This window comes from Microtus ochrogaster, chromosome 15 (genome assembly GCF_000317375.1).
Source record: "Microtus ochrogaster isolate Prairie Vole_2 chromosome 15, MicOch1.0, whole genome shotgun sequence".
NCBI lineage: Eukaryota > Metazoa > Chordata > Mammalia > Rodentia > Cricetidae > Microtus > Microtus ochrogaster.
The window spans coordinates 12,506,145-12,532,092 of record NC_022017.1 but is presented as its reverse complement, the minus strand read 5'-3'; the positions used below and the strand labels follow the sequence as shown (position 1 = coordinate 12,532,092).

The following is a 25,948-nucleotide window of genomic DNA, read 5'->3' as shown; positions in this document are numbered from 1 at the left end:
AATCAGTTTATAATTAATGTAGACCTCTGTGATTTCTTTGGGACTTAATGCAGAAACCAGGCAGGACAGAAACTTCATACAACATTACTCCCTAAGCAGGTGGGCCTGAACATCACAAAAAAAGTAGCTAAGCCAGATATGGCATATACCTTTACTCCAAGCAGGTGATTCTCTGTGAGTCTAAGGCCAGTCTACTCTACATAGAGAGCTGTAGGCCAGCCAAAGCTACAAAGTAAAACTTTATCACATACACATATACAAAGCAGCTGAGTAAATGAACAGCATTCTTCCATTCTCTTTTAAAATCTGCCCTGGAATTTCTCTAGACATTCATATCTTCCTGACTTCATGTAGTACTAAACACTCCACAGCTGTTCCAACTCAAAGTTCCAAGTTTGTCTGCAGCCTGACACCAAACCAACTTAGTCAGATCCATCACAGCAACAACCCACGCTTCTGGTCAACAGAAAGAAACGTAGAACATAAATTAATGCCAGAAGTATGGCCACTAAACACAGCTTCCCATTGAATTTTTAAAGCATTAGAATTACTAAAAACTGTGGGTCTTTTAAAATATTTCATATTAATATCACTGGAGACAAGAAAGAAAAGGTCAGTTTAAAATCATGGTGTCAAGGGGTGAAATGTCATAGTTAGCTTCACCTGTCGATTTGACACAAACCTATAGTTACCTGGGAATAGAAAGTCTCACTTGAAGTGACCAGACTGGCCTGCAGTCTTCTTTGCTGAGACATTTTCTAACTGCTCATTGATATAGGAATGTCCAGCCAACTGTGGGAGGTACACCTCTAGGCAGGTGGGTTCGAGCTGTAGCTAAGCTATCTTCTAATCATCATTCCTCCACAGTTTCTGTCTTCAGGTCCCTACCCTGAGCTCCTGTCCTGGGTTCCCTTTATGATACTGTTAACTATCAGCTGAAATAAACCCTTTCCTCTTTCCTCTCCAGGTGGGTTTTGGTCATGGTATCTACAACAGAAACAGAAGTCACTACATCTACAGCTTGGGGTTTCAAGACAGGGTCTCTGTGTGTATCCCTGACTGTGCTAGAACTTGCTCTATTGACCAGGCTGGCTTAAAAAAAAAAATCTGAAATCCACTTGTCTCTGCCTCTCCAGTGCTGGGATCAAAGGTGAGTGCCAACACCACCCTGCAACACCCAGCTTTTTAAGTATAAGCTGGGAATGCGAACTCAGACCCTCAGGTAAAAAGTAAAAGAAAAAAAGCTGTTTTCCTTTTTGTTGGGGAGATGTCCTACGAGGTAATCCAGAATGGCCTGGAGCTCTTTATATAACACAAGACCACCTAAATCCTCGATTCACTTGCCTCTGTCTCGCAAGTGCTGAGATTACAAGCTTCTATCACCACATCTGGATTATAACTTCTATTTTCTTATACAAATTAAGCCTTTAGAGTTCCAAGTTAAACAGATTTTCCGATCAATTTAAGACATACTAATTAGAAAACTTGGGGGGGAAATCTCAGTCAGGAAAACAAAAACTACTGAAAAATATGTGAAGTGTTATTTGCCCCTTCATACTCAAACCATGGGCAACCTTCCCAACCTTTCATGCCATTCTGCCAAGGATGTTAAAACAAAACCATGATTCATATTCTTCATCCTCGGCAATTTCCGCTCAGGTAGCAGGGACAGAAGAAGAGAATGCTCTGAGGTCTTTATCCCCTCGTGCAGCTACTGAAGAGACAAGGAGCAGCAATACAGAGCCTACTATTCACAGGCTACTAAACACACAGGTAACATTATTCTGAAACAGCTGGCATCCAACTTCAAACTCTCAGTTTTAAATCAGCTTCCAGATTTGGTCTAAGATAAATTTTTCAAAGACAACAAATTTAAAAGATTATACTTCTAAGTGGGAACATTAGGAATAATAAAACTTGTGAATAGCAGTTAAAAAAACAAAAAGACCTATTTAAAAAAAAACAGTGTCTTATCCCTAAACAAATAAAAGAAATTTGAACTTACCTTGACATTTTCTTCTGATTTAGTTTTGTGAGTAGCAGGTGGTACTTTACCTCCCATGCTTCAAATAAGAAAAGACAGTTGTTTAGAATATTCACCGTAAGTTCACTAAAAAGCAATTAACTTCTACCTAAAAAGGGCTAAATGTCTTGATAACATTTCAAAGCTTAGAAGAGTACACTCTTATTATGAATGCTGTTATGATTAAGTTTCTTAACATCAAATTGTTTTTGACACACTAGTGTATAAAATCTTTCCCCTGTCACTTAAGAGCCTAATAAATTTCTATTATAGCTATCAGTACCCATTCCCAAAGGAAAAACAAAAGACAAAGAAGTCAATAAAAACATAATGATAGGGCTGGAGAGATGGGTCAGAGGTTAAGAGCATTGCCTGCTCTTCCAAAGGTCCTGAGTTCAATTCCCGGCAACCACATGGTGGCTCACAACCATCTGTAATGGGGTCTGGTGCCCTCTTCTGGCCTGCAGGCATACACACACAGAATATTGTATACATAATAAATAAATAAATATTTAAAAAAAACACACACAATGATAAAATCATCCCCTAAGACATCAGCTCAGAAAACGGTATGATATATCCGAACAGCAGAAATTTAAGGTTGACACTTGGCCAGAGTATGTCAGGAGCTCAGGGACCACTTGGTTCTTTGCAAAGCCCTGCTTCCCAAATAGTTTAAGACAATATACAAATAATAAAATTCAGAGGGGAGAAGACTACAAAAAAATAAGTTTACATGTTTTTTGTTATAGACTCATAAATAACAGTAGAATGCCTAAGTAGTTGATGGGTAAAAAACAAATCAGCAGAAACAAAGGCAATTTAAGGCTTTAGTAACACCCAAAAAGACCCTTAAATGTCATTTACTAAGATTTATTTATTTATTATGTATAATATTCTTCTTGAATATATGCCTACAGGCCAAAAGAGGGCACCAGATCTCATTACAGAGGGTTGTAGCCACCATGTGGTTGCTGGAAATTGAACTCAAGACCTCTTAACCTCTGAGTCATCTCTCCAGCCCCTTGTTATTTCTTTTTTAAATCTTTTAGTGTTGTTTATTCTATGTGGTATGAAAAGTGCAAGTGTACAACGTTGAAAAGTCAGTACTCTTCCACAATGGCATCCTAGAATCAACCCAGGTTATCCATCAGTCCAGTTAGCAAGCCACCATTTCTTTTATGACTAGAGCTGCCCCACCCACATCTGCACCCCTTCCCCATGGAGAATCTGGATGGACAGCATATACCTAAATTGAATTTAGATGGGCATCAGTTTCCAAGTTGTTTACACCAATTTACAGTAGTTATCAACACTGCATGGAAATAGCACTTATTCAATCCTGACTTTGCTATTCCCCACTCAATTTCCAGCCTTTCTAGGTGTATGCTAACATTTCATTGTATTAAGTCCCTTGTCGTAAAATCTTGGTCATCTGAAGAACATTTTTATAATATTCAATTCTCATTCAGGTTTTCATTACTATATCTTATTCTTGAGCATTCTTTTTATATTCTGCCCATGAGCCTGTGTCAGTTTCATGTGTTGTCAATGTTTTCTCTCATCTGTGACATGCCTTAGTATCTTTTAGTAAACCCAATACAAAACAAAAGTTCAAATGCAAAGCAACAGAAAAAAAATTTTTTGGTTTTATTTTGGTTTTTTTCCTTTAAAAAAAAAAAAGATTTAGGTGCTTAAGAAATGGTTCAATGGTTAAGAGTACTCATTGTTCTTGCAAGTGCCCTGGGTTCCGTTCTCAGTACCGACACAGCAGCTCCCAACTGTCTATAATTCTAAGCTTAATGACACACAGTTGTGAGCAATGGCATGGGTGGTGAGAATTATACCTAGGTACTCAAGAAAGCAGTCGATGTTCCTAACAGCTAAAGCATCTCCCCTGCCTCTGGTTTTACTTGTTAAGACAAGAATCATACTACAAAGCCCAATATAACCTTGAGTTTTTGATCTTCCTACATCTTTCTAAGATTACAAGTGTGTATGTCATCATAGTAAAACAAATTTGACATTTCTTTTTAAGGACCATTCATTCAAGAAAAAAAATGTGCAGGTTATCTGTTCTAATTACACACATACACTCACTCTATTACTCAATATACTCAATGAATAATGGTTTCTATATGACAAAAGATCACAGTGTGTTGGGGGGGGGGGGAGCTGGCCCACGCCTTTAATTCCAGCACTCAGGAGGCAGAGGCAGGCAGACCTGTGAGTTTGACGCCAGCTAGTTCTAGGACAGCCAAGGCCACACACAGAAACCCTATCTCGAAAAACAAAAACCAACAAAAAACATGATCCAAAATGCCTTAATTTTCAATTCAGGAAAGCAAAATGATTTAATAGCATTACAAACATTTCTACACTAAAAACAAAACCACTTTTCAAAAGAACACACACAGTAACCAAACACTGGCTCTTTGAGGTTAAATTTTAATGAAAATACAGAGCTTTCTTAAGCTGTGTCTTTCCTAAATTCCGAACTGCAGTGTCAGGAATGTAGGGTGACATCCAAACATAGTTACAACAGTTTAACTCTTGTGAAGTGATAGCCCTGCCAAGAAATGTAATTCTCAGAAAAGCTCAGACAAATCCAAATTGAGGGAAAGGCTAAAATATCTGGATTGTAATACTCAAATTATCAAAATCATGAAAGCCAAGGTAAAACTGAAAACTTTCAGAATGAAAATGAAACATGGCAACAGAGTGCAACCTGTAATTCTAAGGGTTGGATATTATTAATTCATCCTTGCTAGTTGCCTTACTTGGATGGCTACATTGTAGAAGACTGTCATTATTAGCAGGAAACACTAAATAGGATTGAGCATGCTGGCAGCCTACTATCAGGAATCAATTTTGAAACTATTCCAAAATTAAAGAATTAAACACAGAACAATTTATTCATAAGCTGTATCTCATGTTTCTCACATTCCAAATTGTAGTTCATTACTTCAAGTCTGAACCAATTTTAAATGTAAATTTTGGTTTTTTGAAATAGGGTTTCTCTGTGTATCTTTGGCTGTCCAGGAACTCTTTCTGTAGACGAGGCTGGCCTTGAACTCAGAAATCTGCCTGCCCCAGGTTCTTGATTACTGGGATTAAAGGGTGTGTGTCACCACACCCAGCTTAAATATGGATTATTTTGATCAATGTTCTCAATGTTCCAAAACTTAATATGCTCACACAAAGCTTCATTCATAATTGTCATGAGAGTTACAATCTTCGATCTACTTTCTGTTATTATTTAAGCACATGTACAGACAAACTCTGGACTGAGGGTAGGAATGCACTCTATCCACTATCAAATATTGACTCAGTCAGGTTCCGTGAACTGTGCTACATAGTAGAACGGAAAAACATCCTGGGGACTTAATTATCACCAAGTGCAATGATAAAAGTAGGCCTAAGACAAAGTTCAGATTTAGTTTTATCTATTTGTGTATTTTTTTCCATTTTTTGAGACAGGTCTCATGAGCCTTAAATGGCCTGGAGTTCACTATGTAGACTAGGCCACTCTCAAACTCAGAGACCCACCTGCCTCTACCACCCAGATGTTGGGATCAAAGATATGCATCACCCACATCCAGTCTCTTATAACCTTTATTTCAATCTAAGTTGAAACTTGATTGAGTGGGCATGTAGCACAGTTAGTAAAGTACTTGCCTAGCATGCTCTGATGGATTCAGTCCCTAGAACTGAAAACTTCCATTTTTGTATATGTGATAATTTTAAATGAGACTATTTCATTTCTTTCTCCTCTGCATCTTTGTCAGCCATTGCAAATTGGGCTAAGCACCGAGACTTCTAGATCCAGGACTATTCATGTTATTAACATTTGTTATTAATAACATTATCTTAAATTGTTATTAACAGAGTTGAAACCATTTCAGAGTTCTCTTTTTCCATACAGTCAGTATCCGCTCAAAATTAAGGTGTTGAAAACAGTTTGCTATAAATGCTGCTTTTGTTCACAGACTAACATTATATTTGATATTAAAAAAAAAAAAAATCACTGGTTACTGGTGATGGCTCATATACTTTAATCCCAACACTTGGAAAGCAGAGGTAGCAGCCTGATCTACAGAACGAATTCCAGGACAGCCAGGGCTACACAGAGAGATCCTGTTTTGAAAAGCAAAATATACAGAAAGAATATTTTTAACTATTTTTCATCATCCCCTCTTTCTTAGAGGAATGAGGGAAAACAAAAATTTCAGTTTTCTCCTTTGATTTGTCTGTTTCACCTAGAATTTTAGTAATAGTTTATTTGGGAATCCTTCCTTTAACAAGCTATGAGTGGATCGAATAACAGAAATACCTTTAAAAAAAATTTATTTATTATGCCCACAGGCCAGAAGAGGGTGCCAGATCTCATCACAGATGGTTGTGAGCCACCAGATGGTTGCTGGAATTGAACTCAGGACCTCTGGAAGAGCAGGCAATGCTCTTAACCTGAGTCATCTCTCCAGGCTCAGAACAGAAATATCTTTAAGTTTTAGGATTTTCATCAGGGAAAAACCACTAAAATTCTGTCTCAATTCTTAGTCCTAACAATGATCTAATGGCAACATGTAGATTTTTTTGTTTTTGAGAAAGCAAAAATTTCAAAGGAAAAAAAAAAAAAGAGGGGGGGGGATTGTTGAAGGGTGTGCATCAGGGCGCAAAGCCAAGTTACACAGGTGCGCAACCAGCCCTACAAAACAGGATTCTCTTCCATTGTTTTAATAAAGTTACTACAATAATAAACTTTTAGAGTTCTATTTATTCAACAAGTAAAAATCCTAGAGCAGTTATAAAAATGGCAGAGAGAAAAAGAATAAAAGGCTTAATGGGGAAAACGCGACCACACAAAACAGTGACATTCTGACTTGCTTCTGGAGAATATGCCTGCTCAGAGAACTAGTCTCCTATTTTTAGTAATCACCAGTCCTATTTTCCCCACAGAAAATGACTACACCAGTGTACTGCTCATGTTTTAAAGCAGCATTTCTCTACCCTCTTGAAATGCAACTTTATTTTTCTTTAAAGATTTTTTTTTTTTTTGGTTTTTCGAGACAGGGTTTCTCTGTGGTTTTGGAGTCTTTAAAGATTTTTATTTATTATGTATACAGGGTTCTTCTTGCATGTATCTTACAGTACAGAAGAGGGCACCAGATCTCATTACAGATGGTTGTGCGCCACTATGTGGTTGTTGGGAATTGAACTCGGGACTCTGGAAGAGAAGCCAGTGTTCTTTACCTCTGAGTCATCTCTCCAGTCGCCTTGAAATGCAACTTTATTTTTTTTAAACATATTTATTTATTTATTATGTATACAATATTCTGTCTGTATGCCTGCAGGCCAGAAGAGGGCACCAGACCCCATTACAGATGGTTGTGAGCCACCATGTGGTTGCTGGGAATTGAACTCAGGACCTTTGGAAAAGCAGGCAATGCTCTTAACCTCTGAGCCATCTCTCCAGCCCCTGAAATGCAACTTTAATGTGAGGGTTTGTTTATTCTTTTAGGGAGTGGAAGTGGATTTTGTCTTTAATCAGGGTCCAGCTATATTCAACCAGCCTGCAGCAGCCTCAACCTTCAGAGTAAATGGGAAGTCAACATGTTGCCCCACTGTTCCCACTTTATAATTCCTTGCTAACAGGGTGAGTTTCTTTGGGGGGAGGGGGAGGAATAAGCTGGACCGAGCACTAAGCCTCCCACTAGAAGTAATTTTTGAAAGAACCCCTTCCTGGACAAGATTTGCAGCCCTTCTTTTGTCAGCTAAGGAGCCTCCCCTCCAATATGGAGATTGCTAAACTACTAGAATGTAATTATAAAAATAAATTTTGTACCATTCATCTGTTCCCCCCTCTCCCTCGGCTTTTTGAGACAGGGTTTCTCTGTAACCCTGACTGTCCCGGAACACTATCTGAAGACCAGGGTGGCCTCAAACCCAAAGAGATTCGCCTACCGCTACCTGCTGGCTTTAAAGACGTGTCACAACCACCTAAACAGTTAATGGGTTGAAGCCCATTCAAAATGGACCTCTTCTGTCACAACCAGCCTTGAACCACAACTCTTGTTTCCTAGTTAACACTTGAAAGGGAAGCATCAGCTTTGCCATTTGGTAGGTTTAAAATAATGGAAGGGCTGGAGAGATTACAGTTCACCAGTTAAGAGCATTTACTGCTCTTTCAGAGAACCTGGGTTTATTTCCCAGCACCCACCCACATGGTGGTTCACAAATGTGTGACAACAGTTCATAAGGATTGGATACCTATTCTTGCTTCACTAGAAGGCGTGCAGTGTACTTGCTAAAGTGCAAGCAAAATACATAAAATAAATACATCTTTCTAACAATAAATTTAAAACATAAAAGAGTACTTCCTAGGTCAGAGTATCGGGGATATGACAAAGCTCCTAGTGAAAGGAAAAGAATCTGAGTTTCTCCTGTCCCTGTAGACATTACATTCTAAACCACCCAAAACATTACATACCAAGGCTGGGAGATTGTTCAGGGATTAAGAGTATTTGCTGCTCTTACAGAGTACCCCAGGAAGCATTCCCAACACCCACAATAGTGGATGGAGTACAGACATCCACAACTCTATATCCAAAAGATCCAGTGCCCTCTTCCCTCCCTGGGTCTCGAGCATGCGTATACTTGCAAAACACTCAACACACATAAAATAACCTAAGAAATGAAACTGCTCGTGTGTTGGCAGACGTCTTTAATCACAATACCTGGCAGAGACAGGTGGATCTCTGATTTTGAGGCCAGTCTGGTTTATATAAGTTCTCAGTATGCAGAGCTACATGGTGGGAGCCTATCTCAAATAAATAACAAATAAATTCTAAAAAGAAAAAAGATTATATGTTATTTATTGGGTCCTCCCCTAAAGAATTAACCCAGAGCCGGGCAGTGGTGGCGCACACCTTTAATCCCAGCACTCGGGAGGCAGAAGCAGGCGGATCTCTGTGAGTTCGAGACCAGCCTGGTCTACAGAGCTAGTTCCAGAACAGGCTCCAAAGCCACAGAGAAACCATGTCTCGAAAAACCAAAAAGAATTAACCCAGAAAACAACCCCTCAGAAAAGCGGATTCACCTTAAGATATGCAAAAGAAATGAAATAACTGGCCTTAACAAAGTAAAGCCCAAAAGTCCTTCTCTCCCTGGAGAAGCTTTCAGACCTCCACAGCTAAGACTGCTTTTTTCCGGATTCTAATTAAAAATAGAACTTCACCTTTCCCCCATCTCTTCTTTGGATATTAACTAAAGTTCTTAACAAGCTCGACCTGGCACTGAATTCTCACTTTTCCTGAAGACACCCCCCGCCCCCATTTCTACAACTACTTGTAAGCTTCCACTGCGGGCCTAATTCAGAAGGCATGACTTAACTTTCTCTTCATCCCCCTCCTCCCTGGCAGCTGCAGAGAGTTACAGCTTACCAGCACTGCCCCCCCCCCGCCCAAATTCTAATGGTCCTCAAGCTTCCTGTTAATTCTGTCCTAAAAATCTTTTATCGACGAGCCAAAAGAACGAAAGGGAAAGCCAAATCCGAGCAATCCAGTGTCCCAGCAGCTGGCACTGGATCAGTTCACGGAATTACTCGTACGCAGGCGAAACACTCTCCAGTTAGTCCTGCAAGCACGCTGGGCTTTGCAAAACCATTTTGCTACAGGGTCTGAAGTGACGGGCGCTACAATTACAGTAGGTATAAATGATTCCTAACACAATTCCAAGCAATTAAAATCTATGTACCGTACGTTACAGATAATTTAAGGTATCAGAGATTAAGTGAGTTACCACTATTAAGATAGTACTTAAAACGATATATGGGTCAAGGCAACTTAAGCAAGACGCCAGTTTCAAAAACAACCCCTCTATATATGCTTTGTCTTGTTTCGCGCATTATTTCCAGTGTTCAAATCCCCACAATTTATTTCTCCCAAAACACACCCCCCTGGAGACTTCATTGTGGGAAACCCAGCTCTAACCTCTGCTTTTTCACCCCGAAACTACCCGAAGCTTCTGATCCCCGGATAACCTCTCAAAGCCACTGGGGAGCGAACCACGGAGGGGCCTAGAACCGCTACCCTCCGCCCCACGCTAGCTCGGGCCCAGCTCCCCACTCTTCCCGTCCCCAACGGTCCGCGGGGCCCAGGGCTCACCTCTCCACCCACTCCCTCAGGAAACGCATTTCCTCGGTGTGCAGGATGCTCGGATCCTGCTTACACATCTTCACGAAGGCCCGAAGCTCGCTCACTTTGCGGGGATCCATGGTCTGGAGGCGGGAGGCGAGGGGCGGCTGTGGAGGCTCGGGCGCGGCTCAACGTGACCGAGTGCAAGGGGGCGGCTGCCGCGAGGCAGAACAGACTAGAACCTCCCCGGCCGCTGGCTCCTCCCCCCCAACGGCCTCGTGACCCCGGGCCTTCGCTCGCTCATTCCCACTCCCTCTACCTCTGGACTTGTGCACCGCCTCGAAGCTTCTAGAAGTGTAGCTGTCCGTGATACTGCCTGCTTCTAGACCCCGACAGTCTTACGCGTATTTTTAACTCTGACCTAGCTCCTGGGCTAGATGAAGGCCCTTGCGTCAGTACTTTCAAGCGGCAGACAGGGAGACATTTGGAATAGGATATTCTGTGAAGGTGACCGTTAAGCACAACGAGACGCCCTACGGGGGTGGAAGGAGGCGGGGCCTGTGGGACGGGCGCGCCAAAAAAAAAAAAAAAACCCCAGCCAGGTGACGTCACCACTCCGCGCCGCCGCGGGAAGAAAGTCCGCGAGCGACGCCTGCCGGGAGGGGCGGGGCGGTTGGCTGGTTTCCTGGCGACGCGGCTGTGCTGGCGGATTCTTTCCCCCCTGCAATTCGTACTTTCTCTTCCTGACGCGTGTGTGCTGGCCATGCCTTCCCTGCTCTCAACACCCAAGCTGGTTCCCGTAATAGCCAGGCTCCGCGGCCTCTCAGGTTAGAGTCTTTCCCGCCGGGGTCCCCTCCAAGTCTTCCCTTGGAGAAGCCTAAAACAGTCCAAAGAGCTACAAGTTGATGAGCCTGGTTCTGGACCGGTCTGCTCCTGGGTCCCCACGGTTTTTTCTTTTGACCCGCTGCTCTGAGAAAGTGGGTTTTAGTTTGATATTCTGGGAAGCTGAAATGTCTGAAGAAAGGGAAAACCCGAGGAACTGTCTTCAAAGATGTTCGAATTCGGAATTTGTATCTTTTATCATCAAACTTGGCTAAAGTATTGCATGTCAAGTACCGTTTGTTTCTGTTAGGGCGACGTAAAATCTTTCCGGTTTTCAAAGGTTTCATAGGAGAGCTAGCTCGAAAGATAGAAGAAACACGTTTAGGAACAAATGTCATGTGCAGTTCAGTTCACAAAGTACCGGAGATGAGGGAGACATGGCTAAGTCTTTTATGAACAGTCAAACAGCGCAGAGACCGCGAACCTTCCGTGTACTGTGTGATGAGCAATTAATCTGATTAACATAAAATTTTATACTGAAAAATGTGTCATCCACCTACCAAGGGTATCAAATATTGGATTATATTTCAGATGAGTTGTGAGGAATGTTAACCAGAAAATAGGGTATTTGACATCAAAACTTGTCTTGGCATTTGTGTGTGAGACTTGGGCTCGCTGAAATTGAATTTTTTATATCAGCTTTCTATTTTTAAAAAATTGTTGATTGCACCGAGCTTGTTCTTTAAAATTTGTTGTGTCTTTGAAGGGAGGAATGAAAATAAATGCGCGATTGATCAGTTATTATCACAGAGGCCTGTGACCAGGCTAGAGACAGCTTCTTGATTCTGATCTCTATCTTTGTTGAAGCTTCATGTAAACCCCGATTTGATCCAGCTTTAGGACTAGGTACTGAACTAAAATACATAAAAATCTTGTAAATTTATTGTAGTTTACCTCTAAGAAAAGTAAATTCAGCATCTTATATTCCCACTAAATGTTTTTTGTTTTATTTTTTAGCTTAATGAAGGAGTGGCATTGAATCTTCAGTTTACCAATGCGGAACTGAAACACAATTGAGGCCGATGTTTGTTACATGGTTATGTCTAGTCTTTATACCACTTCTGAGTCTTAATTCTGCTAGTTACAGTTATTTTGCCGCTTCTCATTTTGTGAGCCAAAAACTGCAATTTCATTCAGTTACTTTTGAGTCAGTAGCTAATGTCGATGCATCTCTACTCCCCACTGTTGCTCACAGTCTAGAATTGGGAGATAGACAAACAACAGATGACCTTATGGCTGAAAAATTACAATCTTGACCCAAGGGATAACAGAACAAAGGAAAGATAGGAATGCATTTGCATTGTAAGCAATGGCTATCCATGGAGTTAGGGTTTGAGTTTCTTGTGAATAGGACTTGGACTGTCTGTGGTGTTGCTTACTCTTCTTTTTAAAAATATATTCTTATTAATTCGTCGATACTTCCATACAATGTATTTGAGTCATTCACCCCTCCTTCCAGAACTTACCTCCCCAACTACATTGTGGTCGCCTTTCTTTAGAAAGACTCTAAATCGTTGCCTCTTAAACTTCCTAATGCTTCTACCCCTTAATAGAATTCACGTGCTGACCCCAACCAAAAAAAAATATTTTTTTCATTGCTACATCATAACTATAATTTTGCTACTGTTATGAAGCATAAATATCTGATGTGTAGGATCTGATATACAACCCCTGTGAAAGGTCATTCAACTCCCAAAGGGGTTACATCCCGCGTGCTGAGAACTGCTCTAGATTGAAGACTATTGACTGCCTTAAAAAGCTTCCTAACCCAGTTGATGTGTGCATGCTTTTTTTCCAGCACTAGGGAGGCAGACGCAGGTGGATCTTGGAATTTGAGGCTAACCTGGTCTACATAGTGAGGCCTCGGACAGCCAGAGCTACATAATTGGACCCTTCCCCCCCCAAAAAAAAAAGAAAAAGAAACTTTCCTGAGGAAGGTATGAATATCTGAATTGAGAGTAGGTTTTTTGGTTGGTTGGTTGTGGGTGATGGGGATTGAACCTGGAGCTGACTCTACCACTGAATTATACACACACACACACACACACACACACACACACACACACCCCAGCCCTGCAAATTTTGCTGATTTGAAGTCCTCTTAGTTGAGAGAGAGGGAGAGAGATGGCACGTCCCTCATTTAAAAGCTGTCTAACGCGTGCACAGGAGGTTGACTTGACTACGTCATACTCAGATGATGGGGCTCACACATGCGCCCAAGGTCTTAGCTGAGTCATCCGTGTGTGATACAACCACACATGCGGGCCCCGGGACCATTAGGCACTTCTGCCTGAGGGCCTGTCCACACATGCATGGCCCTAGAACCCGGAAGTGTTTTCATTTTATATGGATGGTAATATTTTGAAGTATTTTCAAGGTATTTATATCATTTTAAGGTATTTATATCAAAATGACTATTTGGTCTAATGCATAAGCTGCAAAATCTATTTATCTTGTAGTAAGACGTGAACTGTAATTCCTGGACATATTAGAAAAAGCTGGACTTTGGCTCAGTGAAGACCTTGTAGATTCTATCAAGAAACAATGAGAGCTGGGTATTGTGCATACTTCCCAGTACTGGGAAAGCAGGAGTAAGTGGGCGTTTGCAACGGCAGCAAGGCCCAGGAAGCCTTGTTCTAAAATGGCAAGGCTTTTGTTGTTGTTTTTTGTTTTTGCTACAGCTGAATCAGGAAAATCTCTTAAAGCAGCTGCAACAAGCCACCAGCAAACAGCAAGAAGCTGTGTTAAACTCTGTATGCTTTTTGAAGCTCTCTCGGATTTTACGCAGAGTCACTTTACCACATTGGGCACCACTCTGTTGTGAGGAGAGAGGGCCTGCTTTTGGTCTCGGCCGCCCGGCTAGCTTACACCCGAAATAATCACACAGAAACTGTATTCATTTAAACATTGCCTGGCCCATTATCTCTAGCCTCTTATTGGCTAACTCTCACATATTAATTTAACCCATCTCCATTAATGTGTATCGCCACTTGACTGTGGCTAACGGCATGAGTCTAACCAGCGTCCGTCTTGCCTCTGCCTCCCAAGTGCTGGGATTAAAGGTGTGTGCTACCACCTCCAGTCAGCTAGCTATTTTTTTTTTTTTAATTTAAGCATTGAGAAAGATAATTGAATCTAAATTTTTAGCTAAAAGTGGATAAAGGGCCAGATGTGGTAGCACATTCCTGTAATTTTAGCACTTGGGAGATAGAGGCAGGAGGATCAGAAGTTCATGTTCATCCTTGGCTTCTTAGCAAGTTCAAGGCCAGCCTGAGCTACATGAAATCCAGCTCAAAGAAAGGAGAGATGAATTGGAGGACATATCATTACAATCTTGCTGTTTTGAGATGTTGGGTTTTGGTTCTGGAAATGGATTTTCTTATTTCCAACCTTACTCCTTCAGGGAGACAGGTTAATCTAAGTGACACATTTTATGTTAATGGCATTTAAAATAGTCTAAGCTTTTATGATTTTCTGAAAATAACTTTGGATGCTAATTGTCCCCAGTTTCTCCTAAAGGATAAATTACCTTTCCTCCCCACTGAGAATCAGACAATACTAAGCAAAAGTTTACATTTGCTATGGGAATTATTTAAAAATAGTAGTTATACCGACAGTGGTGGCACACACCTTTTTTTTTTTTTTTTTTCCCAGCACTTTGGAGGCAAAAACAGGTGATCTCTTGATTCAAGGCTGAGGCCAGCCTGGTCTAGTACAACCAGAGAAACCTGTCTTGAAAAGCAGATAGGTAGGTAGGTAGGTAAACAGACAGACAGAGAAACCTGCCTTGAAAAACAGATTGGATAGGTAGTAGGAAGGAAGGAAGGAAGGAAGGAAGGAAGGAAGGAAGGAAGGAAGGAAGGAAGGAAGGAAGGAAGAAAAATTTCTGGCTTTCAGTTTAGTGTTTGAACAAAGGTGATAGGTTTCAGTGTTGCTGGATGATTTGTTTGCACCCTTTAATACTGTAATTTTTAAGAATTTGGGACTAGAAGCTTGATAATGCCTAGAATTGACAATAATTACATTTCTAAAATACAAAAGAAAAAAGGATACATACATGGCCAATAATGTTATAAAGGAAGAAGTTAATGATAGATTATGTAAACACAAGTCATGCAACAAATTGTTTTCATGCTTAATAAAGTCTAGCGTCCCTTGTGTAACATAGCCAAAACTTAGCCCCTGCGCTGCTGTTTCCTGTGTTCCAAAACCTGTTGGTCTCAACTTCTGTCATACCCTGTCAGCATAACCTGTTCGTTCTACCTTTTTAGTATATCCTAAAGCTATCACTTTTAAGTCACATAGACCCCATTGCCACCACCTTGGACCAAACTGTGGCAATATTTTAATTTCTCTTTTTCTACCCTTGCTTGAGTCTTTTGGCAACTGCAAAGGAGTCCAATTTGAATATGTGATTCCTCTCCTCGGAGCCTCCTGTGGCTTACTTCCTCCCATGCAGTAGTTAACATGCTTGTGAACCGAGCAGCTCCTGAAGAATCTGCTTTCATTCAGGGCTTTGGCTTCGTCCATTTGCTATCCTTAACCTGCAGCACTGGTCTTAGTGCTCCTCAAACTCCTCCCATGCAGCCCACAGCAGGAATGTTACACCTTGCAAGTCCAATGTCTGAATTGTTTCATCAAATAGCCACATGGAAAAATATAATTCTATACTCCAAAATTTCTTTGCTCCATCTCTTTAATCAAGCAACTAAAAAAACCTAGCAAATTCTGTTTTACTTAGATATGTCTCCAGTTTGTAGACTCAGTGGCTTTTGTTTGCATAGTGCTGTGTGTTCCTCAAATCCCTTACTCTGCTCACTCAGCAGGCAGTAGGCCCTCAAATCGCAATGCTCAGTGTTCAGTGGCTGAGAGGATGAATAAAATGTGGAGAAGATCATGAAGATGGAAGCATTACAGAAAGCTAAGACATGACAGGGTTAAAGTAAAAGGGTTTTGTTTTTTATTTTATGTGAATATTATTTTATCTGTGTGAAGGTGTCAGAACTCCTGGAGCTGGAGTTTATAGATGGATGTGAGCTGCCATGCAGGTGCTGGGAATTGAAACCAGGTCCTCTTTAAGAGCATTCAGTGGTTCTAACCGCTGAGTCATCATCTCTTCAGCCCCAAGTTCATTTCTTTTTTCTTTTTTTCTTTTTTTTTTTTTTTTGGTTTTGTTTTGCTTTGTTATGACTTATTTATTTATTATGTATACAACATTCTGTCTCCATGTATGCCCGCATGCTAGAAGAGGGCACCAGATCTCATTACAGATGGTTGTGAGCCACCATGTGGTTGCTGTGAATTGAACTCAGGACCTCTGGAAAGAGCAGCCAATGCTCTTAATCATTGAGCCATCTCTCCAGCCCCATTAATTTATTTATTTATTTATTTTTAAATATTTTTATTTATTATGTATACAGTGTTCTGTCTTCATATATGCCTACTCACCAGAGAGGGCACCAGATCTCATTACAGATGGTTGTGAGCCACCATGTGGTTGCTGGGAATTGAACTCAGGACCTCAGGAAGAGCAGTCAGTGCCCTTAACCTCTGAGCCATCTCTCCAGCCCCCCACCCCCCGTTAATTTATTTTTAAAAGAAACAAATTTAAATAAAGTATTCAGCTCAAACCATTTGTTTGGTACCTAATGCATTTGTAATTTACCATTTTTTCTCCCGACATGATCCTCAAATGAATTAGCTGTAGCTATTTTATAGTAAAGCATTTGTAGATCCTACATACAGACACAATAAAACTAAAACATTTCCTATTTGGAGAGAGTGTCTGGTGACCTGCAGCTCATGATACAGCCATGTTTATTCCAAGGAATTGTGGGTAATCCTTGTAGTATAATACACACTAAATTTAGTTTACCATGTTAGACATTTTTAATGTGCAGTTCATTGATATTAATATATTCACATTGTTGGGAAGTGAGGTTCCAGGATGTTTTTATTTTGCAGATCTAAGGCTCTGTACCCACAAAAGAGCTTCTTCCCCACTTCCTATCTCAATTAGACTGCTTTAGATACTGTATAACATTTACTTTTTAGTATTTGTTTATGGGTGACTGGCTTATTTCACTTAGCATCTTAAGATTTTAATATTTCAAAATTTCAGAGGAAGGGACTATCTCAGGAGACTGTGTGTGTGTGTGTGTGTGTGCGTGCACATGCTTGTAGGCATGCATATGCTCATAAGTGTGACTACTTATTAATTTTTGTTAATATCTTAGGTCCTTAATGAGCATTTGGGTTGCTCTTATCTCTTGGCTACTGTAAGCAGAGCTGCTGTGAACATCTGTGCAGATATGACTGATTACTTCAAACTTAAAAGAAAATACTGCTAGAATCTGAACCTATAATCCTTAATAGACTTTTATCTCCTAATGTACATTTACCAGGAATTTGTGATGGTATTAAAGGAGTTAAATGGGTCACAAACTCTTGGGGGAAATGCTCAAAAAGCTCAAAAGTAAAACATTAAAAATTTTTGTAGTTTCCCATAGTTTTAAAATAACAGTTTAAAATTCATCCTTTTCTGATATAACTTATTCACATAACTACTGACCAAATGTCCATAATCCTGTAAAAAAAAAATTTCAAGCCAGGTATGGTAGTATACACCTTCAATCTCAGCAACTGAGAGGCAAAGATGGGCAGATCTCTATGAGTTTGAAGTCATCCTTGTCTCTGTAGCAAGTTCCAGGCCAGCCTAGGGTACATAGTTGAGACCCTGTCTCAAAAACACACAAAAACAAAACAAAACCAAAAGACCCCCACCTACTCTTACATAGTATTAACAAATATTGTCTATGAAACTCTGTGATTAACCAAAACACACAAAAGAGTGGTGTTTAAATGTTATATGATCATAATGTGTCTGAAGAGGCAATTAGTGATTCCTTTTGTTTGACTTCTTCTTCTGCCCCTCTTTGTGCTTCTTCTTTTTTCTCCTACCACCTTCTTTGAATCCTGCTGAGAAAATGGAAGGCTCCTTCTTGCTGGTGACACCAGGTATACCTTGTTCATTGTTGTCCACAATGGTATATTGAGATATGTTTGGGGGGCAGTAAGAGTTTGGTGAATAGTTGTTGAGCGACTGTCTTCTCCAGTGTCGTTTTTCTGCAAAACCCTCTTCATCTGCCACACTATTTGGAAGAAAGGATTTCAACTCACCATCATCCTCAGCTTCTCTTTCTTGATAGTTCTCAAAGGTTTTCTTTGTATTGATGTTCCTTCCATTAACAATTCTGCCTGAAGGTGTGATGGTTATGTAATTGCCCATCCCAGTGTCATCAAATGCCAGGGAAGAGAATGAAGTAAGGCCCTCATGCCCCAGTGAAACATAAGACGTATATCCTGTGTCATAAGAAGAAAGCTTGGCAAACACTGGGTGGTCATACGAACAAGAGAAAAGGGATCCGGTGCCTCTGCTTCTGCTTCCACTAGAGCTCGAACTGCTCAAAAGGTCCTCAAGTGAGTCTTCAAAGAAGTGAAATGAAAATGGGTCCCTTTCACCAAAAATCTCTTTGAAGACGTCATCTGCCTTACGGAATGTGAAGCCATACTCATATTCATCATCAAGATGACTTCCACCTCTGCCATTTAATCCTTCTTTGCCATATTTGTCATAAATGTTCCGTTTTTCACCATTTGATAATACTTCATATGCCTCGGCGACTTCTTTGAATTTTCGCTCTGCTTCTTCTTTATTTTCTGGATTTTTATCAGGATGCCATTTAAGTGCCACTTTACGGTAAGCTCTTTTAATGTCCTCTGGTAACGCATATCTCTGCACTCCTAGAACTTCATAGTAGTCCACCATGGTTTGACAGAGTATTAGAGACAAACACTCTTGATAGTAAGCACTGTGTTTTCCTTGCAGCTCAAGCTCTGTTGCTGCAGCTGGTGGTAGAAGTGACCGCAAATAGGCACATTTTTACATTGAAGGTACTGTTAGTGCTGGGAACCACTGCTGAAGGACTTGAGGGTTCTGATTATGTGACAACAGAGGAACAAGCATATGTCAGAGCTGCATTATGGTGTCATACTGGGGTAGAGATAGGGATTGAATCTTCTGAATGTGATTTCTCCAAAGTCACTCTGGGCTGGAACACCTCTTATCTTTCTCCCATATCTTCCTGTGCGATCTGTGCCGATGGCCACAGCATCCCTCTTATATGTTCTGACTTCCAGATCACTGAGCCTTAATTATTGCTTGGTTCTTCTGGGTTTGGTTGATTGGTTGGTTTGGTTTGGGTTGTGTTCCACAGCATCCCTCTTATATGTTCTGACTTCTAGATTACTGAGCCTCAATTATTGCTTGGTTCTTCTGGTTTTGGTTGGGTTTTTTGTTTGTTTGTTTGTTTGTTTTTTGGACAGGATTTCTCTGTGCAGCCCTGCCTGGCTATCCTGGAACTACTTCCTCTGTAGATCAGGCTGACCTCAAACTCAGAGGTCCTACTGCTGCCTTCCCTGTACTGGGAAAGGCGTGTGACACCATACCAGCTTCTATGTTTTAATTTAGAAAAATAAAGACTTAGAAAGCTTTGTGCGGGGGGTATTCAAGCAGTTGAGAAATTTATTGTAGTCAAAAGACACATTCAATGAAGATAAAAAATAAGTAATTTGGTTATAATTAAAACTATGATGGAATATACACCAGATGAATAAACTAGTTATGTGACAGCCCTGGGCTGTGGTCTCAAAGAAAACTTGCTGGACTTAGTAGCCTACTAGTCAAGCTTTTCTGCCAGCAGTGAGTCATTTGAGATAGGGTCTGTGCCTACTAAATGTCTATTGTAAAATCACAGTAAAAGCCATGCACCATGCTGTATACTGTGAGTCTGTTCTAGAAGGAAAAAGAAAAGCATGAATAAAGAAAGCTCTTGGAAGCTGTGCATTTGTGTATTCAGTATATAATGTCTACTTTGTACCAGATAGTTTTAGCCTCTACTGATAGCCGTATTGAATAAAAGTATTAATTTTCAGTTGTAATGGCATACAAAATGGGTAGGGTAGTTCATGCCTATATCCCAACATAGAAGGCTGAGATAGGAAGACTAAAAGAGAGGTTTCAGGCAAGCCTAGACTACAGGGAAAGACCCGTCTCAAAAACTAAATAGCAAGCTTGATTATACAGAATGCAGAAAGTACTGACTGTACTCAAGTGGCCCATCCCTTTAATCTCAGCACTTGGGAGGCAGAGGCACGTGGATCTCTGAGTTTGAGACCAGCCTGGTCTACAGAGTGAGTTCCAGGACAGGCTTTGTTAAAGAGACCCAGTCTCAAAACAACAACAAAATGCATAAAACAACTTGAGAAAATGTGATATCTCAACTTTTTAGGGAACATAGTAAACTCAGGCAGAAACAAACATGCAGCAGCTGTTATGGTAAAAGTAAAACACTGCGGATCCCCGAGTGGCCTGTGTAGCTGCCGTGTCCACAAGAAAACATACAGGCACGGATTCATACATACATACAAAATAGAACTTTTCTAACAGACAAATGTGAGCCTGTGTCCATGCTGACCAAAGGTCAGAGAGTTGGAACTTACCTCTAGCCCTTCAAGGTTATTGTGTTTCCACCTCAAACAAAGATCCTTACCTAGTTCTGCTCTCAAGGTCAACAGATGTAGCTAATAGCCAGGCCTTGTACTCCAGGAATAGAGATGTTCATCCCTCAAACAACAGTCTAAGGATCCAACTAAGTTCTAGTTGGTTCCCTTAAGTACATAACTTTGGATTCCATCCAGGGAGTGGTTTGCCTGCAGAGTGTTTTTGGTCTAGAGAGTGAGTGTGACTTGTTTCATTGTAGCAATAGAATGTTTAACTGTGAATGTAGCCCGCAACCTCAGTTGGTCTGTTCATTTCCTTGTATCATATTAATGTAGTTTTTTTGTTTTATTCTTATCTTTTGGGGTTGGGTATTTTAAGCAGTTGGAAATTAAAAACAGGTGAATTTCAGTACTCACTGGAATTCCCTCCCAATACTATTCCTATATGTTTCTTCGTTTTATTATTTTCTTTTGCATCTTCATATTCTTTACTTAAATTTTCTAAATCCCCACACCTCTACCCTGGCAAGAGGTATTTTTTTGTCAAGTCTGGTCTCTGACAGACAAACAAAGCTTTCCATGGAAACAGACTTTGTTATAAATTACATAGATTTTAAACCATGCCAGATGAACAATTTACAAGTCCTGAAACAAGAGTTTATAGTCTACAGTGTAGAGCCAGGCAATGGTGGCGCACACCTTTAATCCCAGCACTTGCAAGGCAGAGGCAGATGGATCTCTTGAGTTCTAGGCCAGTGTGGTCTACAGAGTGAGTTTCAGGAAAGCCAGGGCTACACAAAGAAACCCTGTCTCGAAAAACCAAAAGAAAAGAAAGAAAGAAAAGAGTTTACAGTATAATCTTAAAATATAGAGCGACATACAAAGAAATCATAGGGAAAAAAAGATTTTTAGGAGTGAGGAAGTAGAGCCTTAGAGGAAAAGGACAAAGCATACAGTCAGGTATAAAATATTTGGACATCATTTGTGGCAGTAGATGGTAACAGTCTGTGAGAATGTGGAAATTGAGGTCGTCGATTTTGACCATTGATTTGTGTTGAGGCCAAGCTGATGAAATAAAATCTGAGTCAGGGGTGGGGGAGGTTAAGACTGACTGCAAGGTACCTCTTCCAGGTCAAGACCTCTTCTGAGTCAGACTCTTGGGGTCTCCTGCAGGCGGTGGCTTGGAAATGGGTGTCAAAATTCGATTCAGTCGAAGATAAAGGGTGAGGAGTACCACCCCCCCACCCCGTGGCCGATTAACTGGCAGGAAGCTCAAGTCTTCCTGGGTTTCCAGTGTCAAGATATAATGGGTTTTCTGTACCCTGATAATAGGTTTCTCCACCAACACAGTAAGCCAGATCCAGCCAAATTGAAAAAGAAAAGGTTTACTTTGAGGAATGCAACTCCTGGGTGAGTCCTCCAGCCCTCAGAGATCAAGGCTAAAGAAGGGGCAAGAGAAAACATGGCCTGAACTAAAGGAGGGTGCTTCTATACCCTGTAGTTGAAGAATGACAGCATATCCTCCATAGGCTGGGTCTCTGGCAACTTCAGGGGAGGAGCCTCCACAGCCAGCAAGAATGCACAACTGGACGTTTTCACAGTTTTTTTAAAAAATTTTTAAAAATTTATTATGGTTTATTTAACTTTATTTTATGTGCATTGGTGTGAAGGTGTCAGATCCCCTGGAACTGGATTTTCAGACAGTTGTGAGCTACCATGTGGGTGCTGGGAATTGAACCCTGGTCCTTGAGAAGAGCAGTCAAGTGCTCTTAACTGCTGAGCCATCTCTCCAGCCCCCAGTTTTTCTTTGTTGGAGATTCTCTGAGAGAGGAAGAAATGGAGCTTTCCCTAAACAGTTTTGCCTTTTCGTTTTGTTTTTTGAGATTGGAATTCTTTATGTGGCCCCGGCTTATAGTGGCATTTCATTTGTATTTTAATAGATTAAGCTTGCCTGAAGATCAGAGAGTAAGACAGCCCCACTGGTCAGCCTTACAGGCCAGGCAGTGGTAACACACACCTTTAATCCTTGTAGCCATACTAGTTGCCATAGAAACCGGGCAGTGCATGCCTTTCATCCCAGCCCTAGAGAGGAAACACTCTCAGGCACAGTCTCATTCTGAGATTTTGGAGGAAGGATCACCATTTCTTTCTTTTTTTTTTCCCAAGACAGGGTTTCTCTGTAGCTTTGGAGCGTGTCCTGGACTAGCTCTTGTAGACCAGGCTGGCTTCGAACTCACAGAGATCCACCTGCCTCTGCCTCCCAAGTGCCAGGATAAACCGTACAAAGCTTTCAAAGGACTGCCAGCAGAGTACCTACTGTTACACCAGCGTGTTCCCGTGTGTTCCTGCCTCCCCTCTTTCTTCAAGCTCATTTGCACACATGGTGCCTGCTGTTGTGGCATTCATGGGATGCTTTTCAGTTTTCCCCTCAAGGGGAGGTGGCGTGAGTGATTTCAGGGCAATCATCATCGCCTTTTGCAGTCCCACACAAATAGCTTTTATGAACGACTCCATGTGCCTCTCCTTGTGATTATACCCATCTTAAGTTGCAACAGTTACTATGTTTATGAATCTAGTACTTTATTATATAGTATTGTAATGTTCTGTCTTCTCTTGTTTCCATTATACTTCATTTTGATTATGAGGTCAAACAATCTTACTCTTATGTCTTGCTTAGCGTGTATTCCAATGATGTCCTAAATAAAATGGTTAAATTAATGCTAACAGGCCAGGCAGTGGAGGCACATACCTTTAATCCCATCACCTGGGATGCAGAGGCTGGTGGATCTCTGTGAGTTTAAGGTCAACCTGATCTACAGAGCTAGTTCCAGGACAGCTAAGGGCTGTTAAACAGAAAAACCCTGTTTCAAAAAACCAAATGAATGAATGAATAAGTGAATGAATGAATGAATGAATAAAATTGATGCTAGTCAGCTATGGCTAAGCATTTTTCATACATTATTTTACCATACTTGCATTGCAATACTAAATGAAATAGCAAGTACTTGTTTTCTTTTTTGGTTTTTCAAGATAAGGTTTCTCTGTAGCTCTTGTAGACCAGGCTGGCCTCAAACTCACAGAGATCCTCCTGCCTCTGCCTCCCGAATGCTGGGATCAAAGGCCCGACAAGTACTTGTTTTCTTAAAAGCTAACATAGTCTCAACAACAAAAAAAAGTCAATTCTGTTCTTCCAAATTTTAGAGTATTGCCTTGGGCTACCCCTGAACTCCTTTCTGACCCTTTTTTGCTTTTCCTTGTTCCTTCTCTTCCTCCTCCTCATAGCTCCTTATTCATGCTATGTTGTGTGTTTGTGTCGCTTCTGCTGTAGCAGACTGAGGTCTCTGGGAGTAGGGAGCTTCTTTGTGTTTCCTAGGGCCCAGTGCAGGCTCTGGCATAGAAAAGGAGCCACAAACATATTGGAAGGAGAAGAAAAGAATTGCTAATGTGTGTTTGGTAAGGATCCAAACTGCTAGGAATAGATGAGTGTGTGCATGCTGTAAAGATGCTCCATTGCAGCCTTTGCTTCTTCTTCAGGATGCAGATCATGTTTACAGCGAAGGTACTCCCTCCAGCCTGTGCCAAAGAAGAAGATTCCAAACCGGTACTTAGGCCAGCCCAGCCCAGTTACACATCCACACCTCCTCAGACCAGGTAAGGCCTCTAACTAACAACCACTACTCTGTGTATATGCTCTGTCTAGATAATGCTACGCATTGAAATTTTTCCTACTAGCTGTGTGTCATGATTATACACTGATAGTGTTCTAATGTTTTTGTTTGTTTTTTTGTTTTGTTTTTTTGTTCTTTTCAAGACAGGGTTTCTCTGTAGCTTTGAAGTCTGTCCTGGAACTAGCTCTTATAGACCAGGCTTGCCTCAAACTCACAGAGATCTGCCTGCTTCTGCCTCCCAAGTGCTGGGATTAAAGGCGTGTGCCACCACTACCTGGCAAATAATATTATTTTAATTAAGCTATAATTCAGAGTAACTAGTAAAAAGTATATATTCCAGAATTTTTGTATGGGTATTTTGTCTTCATGTATACCTGTGTACTACATATGTGCCTGTTGCCCTTGGAGGCCAGAAGAGGACATTGTATCCCCTGGAACTGAAGTTAGAGATGGTTGTAAGCAACTGTGTTGGTGCTGGGGACTGAACTCAGGTATCTAAGAAAGCAGCCAGTGCTTTTACCCACTGACCCATCTCTGGCCTCATATTTCAGGTATTTTTAAACAAAAATTCTAAGTTATAGTTTCTAAGACTATTTTCTGTTTATCTCTTCTATTTGAAATATTAAACGTTCATTTGAGAATTTTAACAGAATTCTTCAATATGAATTGAACAAAATTTTCAGCTGTCTGCCACTGTGAGCAGCTGACTCAGTTGGTAGAGGGTCATGGGAAATACTGGGAAGGCTTCTTTTGTTTCTAGAGATGCTGCGAGAACAGGTGCCATCGCAGTTGCAGAGAGTAAGACTTGACTGGATTTTGTTTTGTTTTGCTTGTTTTGTGTCTAGGAAGGCGATGGTGCATATGTGACTGGAACTCCAGAAATGGGGTAGCAGGGTAAACCAAATGCTTTATAGAAAGATTTAGGGTTTTGAGGAAAATTACTTATTACTTCCACCATGGGAAGTTAAACATGTATTTCTTTAAGTTGCTATGAAAGCATGTATAGTAATAAAATAAATTCCCTTTAGAAATATGTTGCTCTTTCACTGTTTCCACTCAGTGAAGGATACCAGTGTGTCTCTCACTGAGGACTTCCTTTGGCTGATTCCTCATCAGACTGGAATTCCTGCTAGGAAGTCGGCTGACACTCAGGAAATGCAGCTCACCACTGAAACACACAAGAAATCAGAGTTTTTCAAAGCTGTAAGGTAAGCATAATACTAGTCTGGTTGGTAGTAAAGATTTTTTTTTACCCTGTCCTGCTACCTGTAGTTTCTGTTTAAAAGAAGAAAAGGTAGAATTGATACTTAAGTTTTACCAGCTTTGAAATGATTGATTTCTTGTGGTGAAATACTTTTATGTGGTAAGCTGCATTTCCCAGGCCTTGAACCTCACAGTCATACGAAGATGAATTACTTAGTGTCTAAATTGTTTGCTCTCTACATATGTGCATAATTTTTTTTTACTTTTGCCTTTGTTACAGATTTGAATATTGTTCTGAAAAAAATGTTAAAAGCAACTTGAAACAAAACACCAATATTTTAAGAACAACAACAACAGAAAGACACACCAATATTTAGTCTAAATGCCCATCACATAAAACATGAAAATTTCCTTTAAAAAGAGAAAAATAGAAGCCAGGCAGAATAGGCCACCTTAAAATACCAATGTAGGCCGGG

The 25,948-nt window shown here is 40.7% G+C and overlaps 3 protein-coding genes across 6 annotated transcripts in view; 1 reads left to right on the top strand and 2 right to left on the bottom strand.

Annotated features, from left to right (window-relative positions):
* St13 (ST13, Hsp70 interacting protein) overlaps positions 1-10,677 on the bottom strand; it is a 32,603-nt gene extending 21,926 nt beyond the window's left edge. The window contains exons 1-2 of the mRNA XM_026782683.1: positions 10,189-10,677; positions 2,006-2,063 (exon numbers count right to left, since the gene is read on the bottom strand). Of these exons, the coding sequence (XP_026638484.1) occupies positions 2,006-2,063; positions 10,189-10,298 (168 nt within the window). The 5' untranslated portion in view covers positions 10,299-10,677. The remainder of the gene's footprint in view (positions 1-2,005; positions 2,064-10,188) is intronic.
* A 143-nt stretch (positions 10,678-10,820) lies between these two features.
* The window catches only part of Xpnpep3 (X-prolyl aminopeptidase 3), a 50,448-nt gene continuing 35,320 nt past the window's right edge, over positions 10,821-25,948 (top strand). For 2 of the 4 annotated variants that reach the window (XM_005354161.2, XM_026782741.1), the window contains exons 1-2: positions 10,821-10,985; positions 24,136-24,252. In XM_005354161.2, coding sequence (XP_005354218.1) covers positions 10,922-10,985; positions 24,136-24,252 — 181 coding nt within the window. In that variant the 5' untranslated portion in view covers positions 10,821-10,921. Of the gene's footprint in view, positions 10,986-17,997; positions 18,058-24,135; positions 24,253-25,329; positions 25,478-25,948 lie in introns of those variants that run through there. The other 2 variants (XM_026782740.1, XM_026782739.1) reach the window with 2 other exon arrangements.
* Positions 17,533-19,124, bottom strand: Dnajb7 (DnaJ heat shock protein family (Hsp40) member B7). The gene has a single exon (XM_005354160.3). It carries the CDS (start codon positions 18,866-18,868, stop codon positions 17,936-17,938), a length of 933 nt encoding a protein of 310 aa, XP_005354217.1. The 5' UTR covers positions 18,869-19,124; the 3' UTR covers positions 17,533-17,935.

Bases quoted from the DNA above. Each gene is read 5' to 3' on its own strand.
- Dnajb7 (XM_005354160.3), bottom strand. From the start codon at position 18,868: ATGGTGGACTACTATGAAGTTCTAGGAGTGCAGAGATATGCGTTACCA.